The sequence below is a fragment of the Pan paniscus genome, chromosome 4 (assembly GCF_029289425.2).
Source record: "Pan paniscus chromosome 4, NHGRI_mPanPan1-v2.0_pri, whole genome shotgun sequence".
NCBI classification, from domain to species: domain Eukaryota; kingdom Metazoa; phylum Chordata; class Mammalia; order Primates; family Hominidae; genus Pan; species Pan paniscus.
This window is the reverse complement of record NC_073253.2, coordinates 167,778,554-167,796,638: the sequence shown is the minus strand read 5'-3', so window position 1 is coordinate 167,796,638 and position 18,085 is coordinate 167,778,554. Positions and strand designations below refer to the sequence as shown.

Below are 18,085 nucleotides of genomic sequence, written 5' to 3'. Positions count from 1 at the left end.
AAGCTAATGATTAATAATGTTTATAATAATGATTGATAATTGTCCATGATCATCTCTATATCTAATTTGTATTATGACTATTCTTATGCTAACCATTTTCTTTATTATACTGGAACAGTTTGTGCCTTCAGTCTCTTGCCTCAGCACCTGGGTAATCCTCCACCCACAGGAGCCCTGATTAGAATCTCCATCCCATGTGTCCTAAGTTCTGGCGATCTGACAGTCCTTGGTTCACTGGTCCTCTCTATAGCCCTATGAGCCCATTTCACAGATAGGGACATTAGGCCCAGAGAGGGTAAGGGGCTGGCACAAGTTCATGAGGCAGATAAACAGCACGGTGAGGATTCGACTCAGGTCTGAATCCAAAGCCCATGCATGCTGTTGGTTATCATGCAGAATTGCTTCCCTAGCCAACCAGTCATCTATCATGGGGACGTGAGGGGCTGACTCAAATAGTCTATAGCAGGACTATTTGGTCCTACTGCACAGATCAATTTTGGGAGCACAGATCCCTTGCCTCCAAGGAAAAAAGGTAATGGCCACTTAACAGAGTTCCCAGCTTGTGCTGGATTTGGACTTCACCTAGAATCTCCTATTTATTCATCATCGCAGCCCCATGAGGGAGGGAGGGACTGTCATTATCCCCATCCTAAAGATGAGGACATGGCGGTTGTTAGGAGTTTTAAATTTATTTTCAAAGAATTAATATGTCAGTGTGTTCAATTCTTTGCCTTCTACTTTTAAACTTAACTTCCGGGGAAGCGGCGGCAGGCGCCATGTCCGGCCGCGAAGGTGGCAAGAAGAAGCCACTGAAACAGCCCAAGAAGCAGGCCAAGGAGATGGACGAGGAAGATAAGGCTTTCAAGCAGAAACAAAAAGAGGAGCAGAAGAAACTCGAGGAGCTAAAAGCGAAGGCCGTGGAGAAGGGGCTCTTGGCCATAGGTGGAATTAAGAAATCTGGCAAAAAGTAAGCTGTTCCTTGTGCCTGAGGAGATGGTGACCCTTTATTTCATCTGTATTTAAACCTCTCTATTCCCTGCTATAACATCTTTTGCCACGTATAGCTGGAATTAAGTGTTGTCTTGGAGCTGTCGTACATTTAAGAATAAACTTTTGTAAAAATAAATAAATAAATAAAAAATAAACTTAACTTCCTAGTAAAGCAACCTTTTTCGATTATCTCCTCCACCCTAACTCATTCTGATCACCCGCTCCACTCTAATTCGTTCAGATTACCTGCTTCACCCTAACTTATTCTGATCACCTGCTCTACCCTAACTCATTATGATTACCTGCTACCTGATCTGCCCTGACTCCCGCCAAAGCACTCACCCCGTCATTCTCTTTAAATTAGCCAGTCAGAATTAGTTTAACCTGCACAGTCTAATCCTAGCCAATAGGGGAATGACACAGCAGCAGGGGCCACATGCGTCAGGGATAAGAACCCCTTCCCCTCGTCCAAGTGTGCACTCATCATTGCTCCATCTGTAAGGATGTACCCTTCTATGAAGTAACTTGCCTTGCTGAGAATTAAAAAGAAAATGTTATATTTGAGTGCTATTCCTTTTGCGGCACCGAAACTTTATATATAACAATTTGGGGGCTCGCCCGTGATTATATTCCCCTCAGGGGGCGGTCTCTGGTTCTTGTGAGGAGGTGCACCCCGCCCTATTGTGGCAGCCTCAAGGGTTAGAAACAAGACCCACCCAGTGTGAGGAATAACCTGAGCTCTCAGCAACGTGGAGGGAAAAAAAAAAAACAAAAAAACACTGGCCAGCAACCTAGCTTAAAGGATCCTCACATACTGCGGCAACAACTGTGCATAGACCAAGGAAGCAGCAGCCGTGGAAGCCGGTAAAATACTTCCTTGGTGATCAAATTCTGGAGGGCTAAATGTGTGTGTGTGTGAATGACCACCCTGCTTGCGGTGTTGTGTGTGGATGGTGCAAGTCCTACTGCTGGACGGAGTGAGTGGGTCCTCTCCGTGGTTCTGTAGCTACCTCATATGGTTTAGGGTGGATCCTGCCATAGGATTTATACTAGCACACCAACACTAAGAGGGGCCTAATTCTCCCTTAGGGAGCAGCCAGAGAGGACAGCACAAGTGGGAAGTGTGCAAAGGACCTTCAGAGGGGGAAAGGAGGGAAACAGGTCAACCTCCCACGACGAGGAAGGCAAGACACCCCCTGGTTTGAGGGGTTGAGCCTTCCAGGGCAGGCAAGGCAAGACACCCCCTGGTTTGAGGGGTTGAGACTTCCGGGACAGGCAAGGCGAGACATCCCTGGTTTGAGGGGTTGAGCCTTCTGCTGATTTCAAGGGTTGAACCTCACACAAACCCCCCCACTTTCTTCTTGGGGGAAGAAAGAGCAGCTCCACTCCCTCCGGTCCCTTCCCTAGGTGAAGAGGAAGGAGAGGGGAGAACAGCAGCCTAAGTGGCTGGCAGAGGCAAGGAAAGACCAGCAGAGAGAGAGGAGAGAAAAAGAGAGGGGAAAGAGAGAGAAGAGACAGAAAGACAAAGAGGGAGTTAAAGAGAGACAAAGTCAAAGAGAAAGGGAGAGATATACAAGTAGTTAAGAAAAAACCAGTGTACCCTATTCCTTTAAAAGCCAAGGTAAATTTAGAACCTATAATTGATAATTAAAGGTCTTCTCCGTGACCCTATAACACTCCAATACCACTTTGTTGTCAGCGTAAACAAGGGTGTAGCCCAAAAGCACTGAGGCCACTGACAACCCGTAGCCTTCCTATCAAAAATCCCTAACCCAGTACCCTGCGGATGGCCCAAATACATTCAATCTGTAGTGGCAACGGCTTTGCTAACAGAAAAAAGTAGAAAAATAACTTTTAGAGGAAACCTCATTGTGAGCACACCTCACCAGTTCAGAACTATCCTAAGTAAAAAAAAAAAAAAAAAAAATAGTTTAACTCAAAAATCTTAAAGTATGGGGCTATTCTGTTAGATGATTTAACATTAACCACTGATAATTCCCTTAACCCAGCAGGTTTCCTAACAGGGGATCTAAGTCTTAATTAATTACCACGCAAAGGTCTCACCAGACCTAGGAGGAGCTCCCTTCAGGACTGGACAATAGATGGTTCCTCCCAGGTGATTGAGGGAAAAAGACACAATAGGTGTTCAGTAATTGATAAGGAAACTCTTGTAAAAGCAGAGTTAGGAAAATTGCCTAATAATTGGTCTGCTCAAAGTGCGAGCTGTTTCCACTCAGCCAAGCCTTAAAGTACTTACAGAACCGGGAAGGAACCATCTATACCAATTCTAAGTTAATTTGGAATGAACAAGGTTTTATTAACAGCAAAGGATAATTGAAATCCCAAACTTACAAAGTTTTCAATAAAAGTAAAATTTGCTAAAAGTTAACAGTGTAACATGTATTATCCTAACTTCTAATCTTATGGCCTTAGGCAGTCTAGTCCACAGACATGAAGGAAGTTCACTTTGGAAAAGAATGGTTATCATCTTTAGGGGAAAAAAAAAGTTGGGGGAGAATTTATGTAAAAAGAATGTTACATGGTAAATTATTGTCCTAAAATAACTGGTTGTTTAAAGAAAGAGATGTTTGCAGTAAGTCAGAAAGTTGAGGCATGTTGAAGAATTGTCTGAAAGTTGTGAAAGAAAAAAAATGTGTTATAAAAGGGAATTTATGCAAGAAATGTTGTATAATTTAAAAGTAATTAGGCCTCCTGAATGTAAAACTATTGAAAAAAGTTTATGTGCAAGGTGTATAAGGAAAGTAAAATATACTTTTAGTAAAAGGATTATAAAGAGGCATAAGAATGTGGATTTTTACCTACATTAAAAGGTTAAAATTTTTTTTGTTTTGAAGGTTTAAGCAAGTTTTAAAACGTTAAATTGTAAAGGAAATTCTGTGTGTAAACATATTGGCTAAAGTTAAAAGGGTATCATCCAGTTTTTCTGTGAACTGGACATTAAAATAACATGACGGGTTTTTCTTAAAGCACTAACCTGCTCTTTAACAAAAATTATAAAAGGTTAAAAAGAGTCTATAAAAATTTTACCTTATGGTCAGACATTAAAAATTAAATGTCTACAAAGTTTTATTAAAACTAAGTTTAACATTGACACACTAATATAAAGGTGAAATTTAGCTTATCTGGTATAAAAATCATACAGGAAGCATTGTCAAATATAAAATGGTGTTTGGATTTCTTCAGTCTAAAAACTAAAAAAAACAGGTGCTAAAGGAAGTTTCTCAGTAAGAAGGCACCAAGTACTATAAAGTCCACTGCTGACGTCCCCACATTTAAAACAAAGGTCAATTTCTTAGAAATTATATACTTGGTTTATCTCCCACTTACCTTTCCCTCAAAACTAAGTGTTTTAGCACATGTACCACTCCTAGAATTTCCAGTAAACCAGCACCAACCTGGCGATCACGTTCCCATCAAAGGATGGAAAGAAGGAAAACTCAGGCCAGCCTGGGAAGGACCCTACCTTGTGCTGCTAACTACCAAGACTGCTGTTTGTACAGTGAAAAAGGGATGGACTCATCACATCTGAGTCAAGAAAGCGCCACCCCCTCCAGAGTCGTGGGCCATAGTCCCAGGGGAAAACCCTACCAAACTAAAGCTAAACTCTTGATTCTATTACTCTTTCTTCTTCCTCGCTCTATTGATGACCATCTAGTTATTAACAAAACCAAGTCAATTTCACCTCAAACTATTGCATTTAATGCTTGCCTTGTTATACCCTGTGGGGACTTGCCAAGTCAAAGACAGCTCTCTACTTCAGAAAAGTACCTCTATCCCTCCTGACTTTCTTCAGACTGGGCATTAGTAAATTAGGACCATTTAATCTGGGAAGATTTCGATAAAGACCCCAGTGTCAACTAGGAGTCTTGCCCCCTGATGTAGAGCTTTTATGCCGTAGTTGGTCCAACGTTCTGTGGACCACTGAACAGCAAGGATGGACTGCCCCAACCGGTTTCTGTAATTTCCTAAAAACCAAACATTCATTTTGCTAGAGGATCATAGAAGTTAAAGAGTTAAAACAAACATTGGCAATTAGACAGAATACCAAGATGCAAATGCCTGGTTGGAATGGATCAAATATTCCGTCTGCACGTTAAACAAAAGCAATTGTTATGCTTGTGTACATGGCAGGCCAGAGGCCCAAATTGTCACCTTTCCACTAAGGTGGTCTTCCAGTCGACCAGGTGTGGGCTGCATGGTAGCTCTTTTCCAGGATTCTACAGCCTGAAGTAATAAGTGGTGCCAAGCTCTCTCTCTGCTATATCCCCAAGTCCAGCACCCTGCGGGTCAGCCCCCGAGGGCCATCCAGCTTCCATCTCCCAACACTAAGTTCACTTCGTGTCTCTCATGACAGGGAAGAAACTTAGCCTTCCTTGGAGACCTGAAGGGATGCAGTGAGCTTAAGAACTTTCAAGAGCTTACCAATAAGTCAGCCCTTGTTCATCCCAGAGCGGATGTATGGTGGTGTTGTGGTGGACCTTTACTGGACACTCCGCCGAATAACTGGAGTGGCACTTGTGTTTTAGTCCAGTTGGCTATCACTTTCACCCTGGCATTTCATCAACCAGTGGGAGGAAAAACAAGACATCATAAAGCAAGAGAAGCCCTTATGGGTCTTTTGACTCTCACGTCTATTTAGATGCAATTGGAGTCCCATGGGGAATACCAGATCAATTTAAAGCCCGAAATCAAATAGCTGCAGGATTTGAGTCAATATTTTGGTGGGTGACAGTTAATAAAAATGTAGATTGGATAAACTACATCTATTACAACCAACAGCGATTTATTAACTACACTGGAGATGCTGTTAAAGAAATAGCTGAACAAATGGGGCTACTAGCCAGATGGCTTAGGAAAATAGGATAGCCCTAGACATACTAGCAGAAAGAGGAAGAGTTTGCGTCATGATTAAAACTCAATGTTGCACCTTCATCCCAAACAACACCGCCCCTAATGGAAGTATAACAAAGGCATTGCAAGGTCTGACTGCTCTATCCAATGAGTTAGCCAGCAACTCGGGTAAATGACTCCTTTATAGGATGGCTAAAAGAGTAATTCAGTAAATGGAAAGGAATAATACCCTCAATTCTTATTTCCCTCGCAGCCATGATAGGTGCATTTATTCTTGTCAGGTGCTATGTCATACCATGTATCTGTAAGTTGATGCAAAGGCTCATAAAAACAGCACTTACTAAAACCTCACTTAACTATCCTCCACCTTATCCAGAGAAGCTACTGCTTTTGGAAAATCAAGCAGAACAACTAAGCCAAGACATGTTAAAAAAAGTTTGAAAAGAAAGCTGTAAGGAAATACAAGGGGAGGGGTTGTTAGATATGAGTTCTAAATTTCTTTTCAAATAATTAATATGTCAGTATGTTCAATGTTTTGCCTTCTACTTTTAAACTTCCTCGTAAAGCAACCTTTTTCGATTATCTACTCCACCCTGACTCATTCCGATCACAGGCTCCACCCTAACTCATTCTGATCACCTGCTCCACTCTAACTCGTTCAGATTATCTGCTCCATCATTCTGTTCACCTGCTCCACCCTAACTCATTCCGATTACCTGCTACCTGCTCTGCCCTGACTCCCGCCAAAGCACTCACCCCATCATTCTCTTTAAATTAGCCAATCGGAATTAGTTTAGCCTGTGCGGTCTAATCCTAGCCAATAGGGGAACAACACAGCAGCAGGGGTCACCTGCGTCAGGGATACGAACCCCTTCCCCTCCCTTGTCCAAGTGTGCGCTCACCATTGCTCCATCTGTAAGGGCACACCCTTCTATAGAAGTAACTTGCCTTGCTGAGCATTAAGAAAATGTATATTTGAGTGCTATTCCTTTTGCGGCACCAAAACTTTGTGTATAACACAGCTCAGGGAGGAACAGACTTGCCCAGGATCATACAGCTTAGAGACAGTGGAACTGAGATTCAAACTTGGGACTGCCTCCAAACCCACCCTCTTTCCACCACCTTTCTTGAGATTCCAGCGAAAGACCCCATTTGTAATCACCTGGTGACCTTGTGCCAGGCTCTGGTCCTCAGTATCCCCATCTGCCACGTGGGAGCTGGGATGGGGATTCTGAGCACCCTCTGGTCCTGAGAACAGAGCCCCTGAGTGACCTATCTGCAGGGCTGAAGTTCCTGCAGAGACATGGAAATTCCACTCTGCCATCTCCTGCCCTTGAATGGACCAAACTTTAAGAGAAGGGAAGCTTTTCTGAGACATGGAGATCTGCTTGTTTGGACTGGAAAGTTACCAGGCAGACCTGGCAATGGAGACACGGAGTACAGCACAGACCCATCTCATAAATCCATCCTTGTAGCAAAAGGAAAGAAAATACGTGCCTGAGGGATGCAATTGTGATATAAACAATGTGTAATGTTGAGGATGTAAACAAAATACACTGTTTAATAGCTGTGGGCATTCTGCCAAGTGCCAATACTGCCCAAGACACCTCGACCCCACCCATTTCCCCAAATGGCTTAGTCATTAAAGAACTTTCCCCCCTTGCCTAGAAGTGAGGCTAGCGGCCAGCTCTGGGTGGCCCTAAGTCCTGGTAATAGGAAGATGAAAGGAGAAGAAGGGATGAGTTTGCTGGGTCTGCAGTCCTGGGATGGCTGTCCCAAACTCTGCTCAGAAACACCTGCCGCTATCTGAAAGTTCTGAGGCTGGGTGGACACAGGGAGGTATGAGAACTGGGCTGAGGCAGGTGACGTCACTGTCCTGTGCCTTATATGTCCTGATCTATAAAGTGGGGCTAAACCCTCTGCCATGCAGAACTGAAAGGGGGACTAAGTGAAAGATGTGAAGGGTGCCAGGCAGGAGTGGTGGCTCACACCTGTAATCCCAGCACTTTGGGAGGCCGAGGTGGGCAGATTACCTGAGGTCAGGAGTTCAAGGCCAGCCTGACCAACATGGTGAAAACCCATCTCTACTAAAAATACAAAATTTAGCCGGGTGTGGCGGTGGGTGCCTATAGTCTCAGCTACTTGGGAGGCTGAGGCAGGAGAGTTGCTTGAACCCGGGAGGCAAAGGTTGCAGTGAGCCAAGATTGCACCACTGCACTCCAGCCTGGGCAACAGAGCAAGACTCTTTCTCAAAAAAAAAAAAGAAGTGAAGGGCTTTGCAGGAGTTCGGCAGATGGGCGCTGGAAGGCATTCCCTGGAAGACCCCAGGGTCAAAAGGCGTCTTCGTGGATAATTCATCTGAGATGCATTGGATACTCCAGGGCCTCTGCAAGAACCATGTCAAGTCCCAGTTTGACTAATTACCTGTGTACTCCAGTGACAGGCACGCTCTCCCCACTGTCCAGCTCCAGACAGTTCCCACAGTTAGTTCCTCCTTTGGTTGAACTGGAATCTGCTCTCCTTTGATGTCTACACACTGGTCATGTCTGCATTGGGTCCACCATGCACTTCCCCTTCAGGTCTGCAGGCAGCTCTCAGGCCACCATGGCCCCCCCAGACTATGCTGCTGGAGAGTCTTTGCTTCCCTGGGGATGGCATGGCCTTTGATTTGCTGCCCAGAAAGCCCTCAGGGCATCAGCTCTCCCCTGACCTGCCTGGGCAGGGAGTTGGAGATCTGCACACCAGACCTTGGGGACTATCTGCTGGGAATCCCCGTGGTGAACCCACAGGCTGCCTGGAGAGGGCCCCCACCCTGCCATGCCTAGAGGTGCGATGTGAGACAAAGAAAAGTAAAAGAACTAGGTGAGCAATTAAAAATGAACCTGCCAAGATTTCTAAATGCTTACAGAGTTCTGCCAAATACGACGAAGGCTTCCAGTGCAAATGGGAAATGTCCTCCATGGGAACCCTCCACCCTGACCCAACATTCCCTTCCACACTGACATTCCTTCCCTCTAGCTGGAATCATGTTGGACTGCTTGAGCTGTGTTCCCTGGGAAAGTTACCTTCCCTCTCTGTGCCTACGTTCTCCCAAGAGTTGGGGCACTAATAATAGGAGCCATCTCCCAGGGCTTGTCCTGATAGACATGGACGTACCTGCTGAGAACACTGTCTGGCACGGACGGGCTACGTGATACAAGTTAGTGGTTATTCTTTTGTGTCTGTCTCCCTTGAGAGCACCCAATCCTAAGATCAGTGTGGAGGAGGGGCTCATCTCCCAGTGAATACATAATCCTAGCAGGTGCTACGTGTGAACACTTAGTACCTGCTGGACACTTGGCATGCCTGAGAGGTAACATCATTCTCCCCTTTCTGTAGAAGAGGAAACCGAGGCTTAGAGAGGTTACGTCACTTGTCTGGCTAAAAAGGGGCGAGGCCCAGACTCAGACCCGAGAAGGAAGGACTCCAGCCTGTGCGGTTAATCTGCTGCTGCTGGGGGCACAGCATGGGGACAGGACACTTCTCACCTGCAGGACAGACGCAGGCCCTGGATGACAAACGGCTCTCACCCTCACCTGGGCCCTTGCTCACTGACTGGTGGGGGCTGCCTGGAAGTCCGGGATGGGGGAAGGGCCTGTGAGGACCCTGGGCCCAGGGAAGGTATTGGGAGCACTGTGATGCTTGCCATTGGGGGCTGGGGGTGTCAGCATGGGCCAGTTTTTACCAGGCAGATGAGTCAGGAGCCTGAGTCCTAGTTGGGCAGGAAGAAGGAGCACAGAACTCAAGCTCACCCCGTCTCCTCTCAGGCAAGATTCCCAGAGGCCACATCCAGCTTTTGAGTTCCAGAGTCTACAGGCCTGGGGTGAGGTGGGCGGGGGCAGGGGGCTTCTCTAGGCACAGCTTCATTTTGGCAGCTGTGGACAGAAGTAATTCATCTTCAGAGGGCAAAGGGAGTGCACCTGCAAGAAGGGTGGAGCTCAGGTGCTCAGGACGAGGACAAGGGGCAGCAGCAAGTCAGCAAGAGGAGCCGCAAGAGGCCCCAGGGTGCAGTGCCCTGTGGGATGGAGGGGAAGGGGTGTGGAGCCCAGCGTGCCTGGGATCCAATTCGCTCTGCCACTTCCTGGCCACCTGGGCCGGGCAGGTCTCACTACCCCTCTGAGCCTCAGTTTCCCCTTCTGTGACATGAGAAGACTGCCTCGCAAGGCTCTCGTGATGGTTTCAATGGGATGGAATAAAGGGCCTAGTGCAGGGCAGGTGTGCAGAAGCTCGGACCACCCCGCAACGCTGCCCAGGTGAGCGTGTGTTACCTGCCGGGCTGCGACCTGGCGCCCTCCCTCTTCCCTCTCTGCTCTAAGCTCTAACCACACACCTGGCCTCTGGGCTTCTATTTTAAGCCCTCAGAGAGCACCATAAGTACAGAAAACCCTTTGGTCCAAAAGAGAGGCAGAGCTGACTCTTCTCCATGGGGGAGATTAAACAGCCTGTTCTGAGCGGCCCTTGAGGTCCAGCCCAGGGAAAATGCTACGCACCTGCTGGCAAACACAGCACATTATCCCGGTTGGGAGTGTGGCAGCTGAGAAAGCCAAGCCTCCTGACTGCAGCCTGGCCTACAAGGAGCCTCCTCTTATCCCCGGCCCCCGCCTCCAGACTTTCCCACTGCTGTGACCTCACATCCCACCCCCATTTGCACTGGGGTCCTCAGAACTCCACAGCTCCCCACACCTGTGCTGCTCCCCCTCCCTCAGGCCTTTGCACATGGTGCCCTGAACAGCCTTTCTCACTCCCTTCTCCTAGCTGATGTCTCTTCTTTCCGGGCTCAGCTAGACAGAGCGCACCTCCTCCAGGAAGCCTCCCCTGCATCTTCTGGGCTCTCACAACTCCCTGAGCTTCCCCGCCGACCACGTACTGTAACTGCTGTGTCTTTGTTGGTCTCTCCTGCTAGAACTTGAGTCCTTAAACCCAGGCTGTGTTCCCCTGCAGGAGAACTGTAAATGCAACCCACCAGGCATATCCTTCTTAGCAGAAATCAGGTGTTCAGGAAAGAGCCCAAGGAACCCTTGGGAATTGCTGACAGTAGACAGGAAAGGGGTGCCTCCCCATCTTCAGCCCCTTGGTTTGAGGCTTGTGGTCACCTGGGGCAGGGTTTTCAAGGCAAGGAGTGAAGGGCACCTGTCAGCCAGCCCCGTGCAGGGACTCTAGGAGCAGGCCCGAGGCCTCTCTTCCCAGAACCACGATGGCTACCATCCTGGGCATTTGTTGAACACTCACTTTCTCTATTCCATGTAATTCCCACCCCTACCAACCATGAAGGAGCGACCCCTAGTCTCCCTGTGAGGAAACTGAGGCACAGAGAGGTCATGCCATTGGGAACTGGCCAAGCTGAAATTTGAACCCAGGCAGCTTGACTCTAAGATCTGAGTCTAATACCATAACACCAGCCTTGCACTGCTGTAGGCCAGGGGCCTTCCAACTCTCAATGGCTCCCGCTGTGACCCAGGGAAAGAAATGCATTTTACATGGCAACACACAAAACACACATCTCACACACACCCGCATGCGCAACTGAAACAAAAGTTTATGAAGCAAAAATACTCTTACTACATAAATGCACCAGATTTTAAAAATTCTATGTCATTAAAGATTTTTTTTTACAGCTGGTCACAACCCACGGTGGAGAGACCACTTGGTCTGGTGGCCAGGCCTTGCGTGGAGTGTTGGGTGCTGACTTTCCCTCTCTGAGTCACAGGGTAGCAGTAACTTGTGCTCTTTAGTGATGTGACCAACTGGGTGTCCCATTCTGTTAGAGCATGTTGGCCCCTTCCACTAGGGCCAGCTCCTGAGGGTAGCAAGCGATTCTGATTCTACAGAATCACTGATAGAGGTGGTTCTTAATGACCTGGTGGAAGGGAGGAAGATGGGACAAGACAAGCAAGGTAAAGCCCAACTGAACGTGAAGTTGTGCCTGGGGAAGGGGGAGGAGAGGTAGAAAGAGAAAAGGCAATATCACTCCATGGGCCATCCACGCAGTATTGCCATGGCTGGAAGGAGGTTGACAAGGGCCGCTGTCCTCCCAAGAGCTGAGAAAGTCCAGATCCAGGGAAAACAGTGGCTGCCAGGCCCTGGGAGCAACACCACCCATGGCTCAGATGGGAAGTCAGGAAGCAGCAGATGTGTCCCGGCTAGGCTCAGCATCCACATGGCCCCTTATCTGGGCCAAAAAGAGAAAGGGGCTCTGCAAGGGAGGATGTCAGGCTGTCTGGGGTAAGCGAGTGCTTCTTTGTCTGGATGCAGCACTTACAGACTGTCCATGTAGGTTAGGGGAGGCTGCTTCTCCCCTTACTCTGTGTCCTTGACCTCTCTGAGCCTCCACTTGCTGCCCTGTAAAGTGGGGATAAATATAGTCCCTCTAAAGGGTTGTTATGAGGATTTCAAATAGATACTGTGGGTAAAGCCCTTGACCAAGGGCTTGGTATAGAGCGGGATCAACACGCTTTCCTCACTCCAAAGCTCCGGGATGCCCGGTTATTGAGCTAATACGAAAAAGCTGTTGGTTCGGTCAAGCGTGGGCCAACTTAATGATGAAACCCAACCTGTTGTTTGAATTTAGTGTATTCTCCAACCAGAGCTGCGGGTGAGCCCAAGAGGCGAGAAGGAAGGGATTGGAATGTGCTGTTAGGAGAAGGGGATGAGTCCCTCCCTCCACCTCCCCTCACTCTCATCCTGGAACGCTGCCCTCCCCTATCCCCACCTGCTTACACTTTTTTTCTCCCCTCAAATACCCAGATGAAGGCTAACGGACTCGAGAGAGAAGGACTACATGGTATGAGGAGTCAGACAGGTCTCAGTCTTTTAAGCCCAGCTTTGCCACTGCCTAACTGTATGCAAAGTGTCTTAATCTCTTTAAAATGGTGGAGAATGGCACCTTACTTTGCAGGGTTGAGTTGCAACTGGAAAGAGAATGTAGAGCACACAGTAGGAGCTTAGTAGATATGAGGTCCTGTGCTGCGCGTTCTGTTTAAAGGGCATTTCTCTGAATATGCTGATGCACTTTGCAAGAGCTGCCAAGAGGCTTCCGCAATCGATCATAAACAACCTTCCCTTTCTTTGGCATTTCCTTATTGTATAGTGTAGCATGCCACGTGCATGGTGGGGAACGCAATAAATGTTATCTAAATCATGGGCTGGGAGGCCACAGCATGTCAGAATAAGAATGCAGGACTTTCGAGCTAAGTTAACATAAATTTCAATCCCAGTTCTGCCAACTAGGTGAACTGTGTGAGCTGGGACAAGCCACTTTACCTCTCTGAGCCTTGGCTTCTCAACTGTAATATGGAGATGATAATGCCTACATTGCAGGGATGTTAGAAGAATTAAATTCATCCATTCATCCCATCCAACACGTACTTACTGAACATTTACTCTGTACTAGCCACTGCTCCAGGTGCTAAACGTATAGCAGTGAATAAAACAGACAAAATCTCCCTGGGGGAGACAGACAAGAAACTGCTAACTACACATACAGCGTGTCGCATAGTGACACATGCTAAGGAGAAACTTAAAGCTGGGTCAAAGGAGTGAGTGGGGTTGGGGCAACAGCAGGCTCCTCATTCAAGCAGAGACCCCAAGGAAGCCTGGTGGGAGCCATGGGGAGGAGGGCAGAAGAATGTGCCGGGGAGAGGGATCAGGAAGTGCAGAAGCCTTGAGGAGAAGCATGCTTGGCGTGTAAATGAAGCCACATATGCAGGAAGCCTGGCATGGAATCCAGGTGCTCAGCAAATGCCAGCTCTCTATTTCAAGTCCCGCAGAAAGAACCCCACGCATGTGTCCTTTTCCTGAGAACGAAAGCACAAGGATTCTACAGGGCAAGACTGTGCCAAGTGTTCCTTCAGCCTAAGATTCAGGCAACATTCGAGCTCCACCACCAGTTTTTGAGCCCTTGCCAGGCACCAGTCTCTGGGATGGGCAACCAGGGATACAAGATGATCAAGACAAGGGCTCTGTCCTCAGAGAACCGCAAAGAGTCACAGAGACAGGCAGTGACAATGCAGTCATTGCAACGATGAGCAGGAAAGGACTTCAGGTATCCAGATAGCAGAGCAAAGGATGAGACTGTGGGTGGTCAGGGAAAGCTTCCTGGAGGAGGTAACGACAACTGGATTTTGAAAGGCAGACTAGACAAGAAAGGACAATCCATGCATGGGGACCATCACATGCCAAGCACAGAGGTATAAAAAACAGCACAGGGTGTGCAAGAAACTCATACTGGTAGGTCGGAAAACAATTAACGGCCCTTCATATTCTTGGCATCTGCCACCTGATGTGACTCAGGAATTCTGGTTCTGACCCCTTCCTCAAACTCAGTGCAAGCTTCAAGCCCCAGAGGAGAGTCTGAATTCCCCATACTTAGACACTGCAGTGGGTAACCAACCTTAACTGCCAGCTCCCAGACTAGGGTGGCCCAGCCCACAGAGAGAGAGTTGAGAGGGATGGAGAATACATAAATCTCCAGCTATATTTAGCCTGCCTGGCGTGTGTCTGTCCCTTTATGCACCCCAAGGCTGACCCACAGGTGGCAGAATGGCTTTTTACTAGAATAGTATAAACATTTTTAAATTAAGAAACCAAGCAAAGGGGCCTGTGCTGAGGTGCCTCATCCCAGTGTCTTTGTGGCGAGAATATCTGCTGCCCTATTTGCCAACATCCCCAGATATCTCCTGACCCGCGGGTGGGTTCTCCCCCAACCTGGCAATAGCCCTGTCCACAGGAGGTAGAGGCCACCCTCCAGTAAGCAGACCTGGGTTCTAATCCCACCTCTGCCACTGACTAGCTGGTGACTCTGCTGATGATTACAGCTCTCTGGGAATTTGAACGTTTGAGTGCAGTTGCTCAGAGGCTTGTAAAGTAGGAGTTGGCTCCTCTTCCATAAGCTGACCCTGGGAATCCTGGGCTCAGCACTGTCCACTTCAGCCCGCTCCAGGGGAAATTATTCTTTAAGAGCATGTAATGCCTAGAAGGGAGAGCTATATGGGAGTGTTACAGCAGAGATGGGGTGATATGTCCCTCTTCCAGAACCTCATACTAAATGAACCTCACAGCTGACTTGCTTCCCCATTGAGCCGAGCCTTTGTACTTTAAACACACACACACTCCTCTCACCTTTTGCCCAAAGGATGCTACAAAGGCCCAGCCTTAAGACAAAATACTTCTAAATACTTGGGCGTGTGAGGGGAGGGAGGGCAGAGAGACACAGGTCCCACTCCAGATTCTCCCACTACTAGCTGTGTGACCTTGGGTGAGTCATTTCACCTCTTCTGACACTCAATTTTTTTATTTGTAAAACTGGGATACACATCTTTATCGCGAAGCTTCTTTGCATACCGAGCTGGGGTATGCAAAGTGCTGGGCACTGAGCCTCCACGGGCGCGCGCGGGCGCGGGACCGCTGATGTGTTCCCACAATTACCATGTATTTTCCAGTAAGGCCTCCTCCTACCCCGTTACCCTGCTCCGGATCCCCTCACTCCGGTCCCAGAAATTCTGGGGCGATTTTAACTAGGGGGCGATGCGATCTGCAGCAGCGACTCCGAGGGGGCGAAGGAGTCCCCAGTGGAGCGGACACCAGAGGGGGGCGCAACCGGGGTGCGCGTGGGAACGTGGCCAAAGCAAGGCAGCATGTGCCGCGGGGGCGCTGGGAGGCTGGAAACTGGGGTGCCCCTGAGAGCACCCCTCACTCTCGGCAGCTGCAGTCTTGGCACCACGGGTGGCTTCTGACCGTCGGAAGCCCTGGCGAGCCCGGCTCCAGTCACCCCCACCCAGGTCGCCTTGAGTTTGCTCATCAGCGCCCTCGGGCTGGAACAAAGGCGAGGGGGCGCGCGGCATCGCCCCAGCGGCCCTTTTTGCGCATCTGGCCAAAGCCGGGAGAATGAGGACTGGGGTCCCCAAGGTAACCAGGACGCGGTACCCGCCCTCCCGGGGCGCAAAGCCCAGCCGCGGGGCGCGCGCCGAGCTGAGGTCCGGGAGGTACCGGAGACTCCAGCCCGCTGCGAGCCGAGGGCTCCAAGGGGCGTGGGGTAGCTCTCCAGAGTCACCCAGCGGGTCCCCCGGAGGAGAGAAGCCCGGCGCCCTCCTCCCGGGCAGGGCTCCCCGGCGTACCTGGCAGGGTCCGGTGCACCGTGTTGCCCATCGCTGCGTCGGGCGCGGCGTTGGCGGCGGCGCGCTCTGGGCGCGCGGAGGCTAATTACGCGGCGGGCCAGGGACCAGGACCGGGGTCGACGCTCCGGGGCATCGCCGCTGCACGGGCGAGCCGGCGGGCGGCAGCTGGGGCGGGAGCCGGGAGGGAGGCGGCGGCGGCGCCTGCGGGAGGAGGAGGCGGAGCCACCGGCCCGGGCCCGCCGGCTCCGCCCCCGCCTCCCACCGCCTCCAACAGTGCAGGGGCGGAGCCGCGGCCGCCGCATCTTTTGAAAGTTTGCACCAGGCGGCGGGAGAAGCACAGCCAAGCCTCCCGCCCTCGCCGCTCCCGCGCCCGGGCCGGGAAGGCGCGCAGGGCAGCTGGGTGCCCTCGGGTGCCAGGATCGGCAGTCTGCTGGCCTGTCACCCATTTGTTCTAACACTTTGAGAAGGCCCACTGTGTGCCAGGCCCTCTTCCAGGCGCGGGGCCCCAGCCGGCCAAGTCCTAGCCCCGGGAGACCTCTTTGGAGAGTGCTTCGGCCGCGGGGGAACTTACACAGAGGCAGACGGGCCCCTGGGACCATGTAAAGGGCTTGGAGACAGTACACCCAGGGTTCCCGGGTTTGGGTGGAGTCTTTTCTATCCCCTAGGCCAGGTGCCGAGGAATAGAAGAAACCCAGTGTCCAGAGATTGGGAAGAGGGAACCCATATTCATTAATTTATTCGCTCATTCACTAAAATATTTATTGAGCACAGTCTATGCACCAGGCACTGTGCTGGGCCGGGTAGATACAGACAAGGTCCCCACTGCCCTGGAGATGGCATGCTGAAGATAGAAATAACAAGCAATTACGATCACATTATATAATAATCCAAGCCAGGAAGAAAATAAAACAGATCCCAGTAGAGTGACGAGATGACATTGTTTGGGGGCATAGGGAGAATCTGGGGTGGGGGCACAGAAGCTCCATCTGATGGACTAGAAGGCATCGGCCATGAGAAGAGATAGGTAGAGTGTTCCTGGCAGAGGCAGTAACAGGCATTCCTCATTCAGGCACCTGGACCACACTCAGTGGGAAGTGCAGCTGTGCCCTTCCCGAGCTCCATTTCACAGGCTGGAACACTGAGGCCCAGGAAGTGCAATGACTTCCCCAAGAAGACCCGATTCCAAATGAGCTGTTTTTTTCAATTCTATTTTCCATGCTCTTGTATCCCTTGAGACCTTATGAAATATGTATTATTACTTCCATTTCACAGATAGGGAAATTGAGGCTCTGAGAGTGGAAGAGAGGTGCCCAAGATCTTCCAATGGTACAGGGCAAAGCTAGCCTGAAGCTATGCGAATAAAAGCGGGGTATTCAGGAGACAGCCTTCTGCATCTCCGGTGCCTTCTGCTTACAGTACATGACCCATCCCAGAGGGTTCTAGGGTCTTTAAGCCTAGCTCTAAGCTTCCACTTCCGGGAAACCTTGATTCCCCACTCCCCCCTGACGTCATATGTCTGAACATAAGATTGCCTTGCATTTGAGTTACTAATTTCTCGTATTACAGGTGCTCGCCCAGTGACTTAATTTTTAACCCCAAAGTTCTGTTTGAGAAAGGTCCATTAGCGTGATCCCTTTTTTTTTTTTTTTTTTTTTGAGACAGAGTCTCACTCTGTCACCCAGGCTGGAGTGGAATGGCACAATCTTGGCTCACTGCAACCTCTGCCTACCGAGTTCAAGCAATTCTCCTGCCTCAGCCTCTTGAGTAGCTGGGATTACAGGCACCCACTACCACGCCCGGCTAATTTTTGTATTTTTAGTAGAGATGGGATTTCATCATGTTGGCCAGGCTGGTCTCAAACTTCTGACCTCAAGCGGTTCCCCCACCTCAGCCTCCCAAAGTGCTGGGATTACAGGCCTAAGCCACCTCACCTGGCTGATCCTCCTTTAATCTATGTGACATTGGGTTGCATATGGAGGTCAGCAATATTATAAAGGGAATTGAGGGAATTTTCCTCAGATAAGGCAATGCAAACAAATATGATTTTGTGACGGCAAGGGTGAGAGGTTGTG

The 18,085-nt window shown here is 49.4% G+C and overlaps 2 protein-coding genes across 2 annotated transcripts in view; one reads left to right on the top strand and one right to left on the bottom strand.

Annotated features, from left to right (window-relative positions):
* Nucleotides 1-16,572, bottom strand: part of NEURL1B (neuralized E3 ubiquitin protein ligase 1B) — a 50,742-nt gene extending 34,170 nt beyond the window's left edge. Inside the window, exon 1 of the mRNA XM_034960968.3 lies at nt 16,014-16,572. Within this exon, the coding sequence (XP_034816859.1) occupies nt 16,014-16,044 (31 nt within the window). The 5' untranslated portion in view covers nt 16,045-16,572. The remainder of the gene's footprint in view (nt 1-16,013) is intronic.
* On the top strand, nt 758-1,143 carry LOC112439840 (translation machinery-associated protein 7-like). Its single transcript, XM_034960969.2, has one exon. The coding sequence runs from the start codon at nt 777-779 to the stop codon at nt 969-971; it is 195 nt and encodes a 64-aa protein (XP_034816860.1). The 5' UTR covers nt 758-776; the 3' UTR covers nt 972-1,143.
* Nucleotides 16,573-18,085: the final 1,513 nt, after the last annotated feature.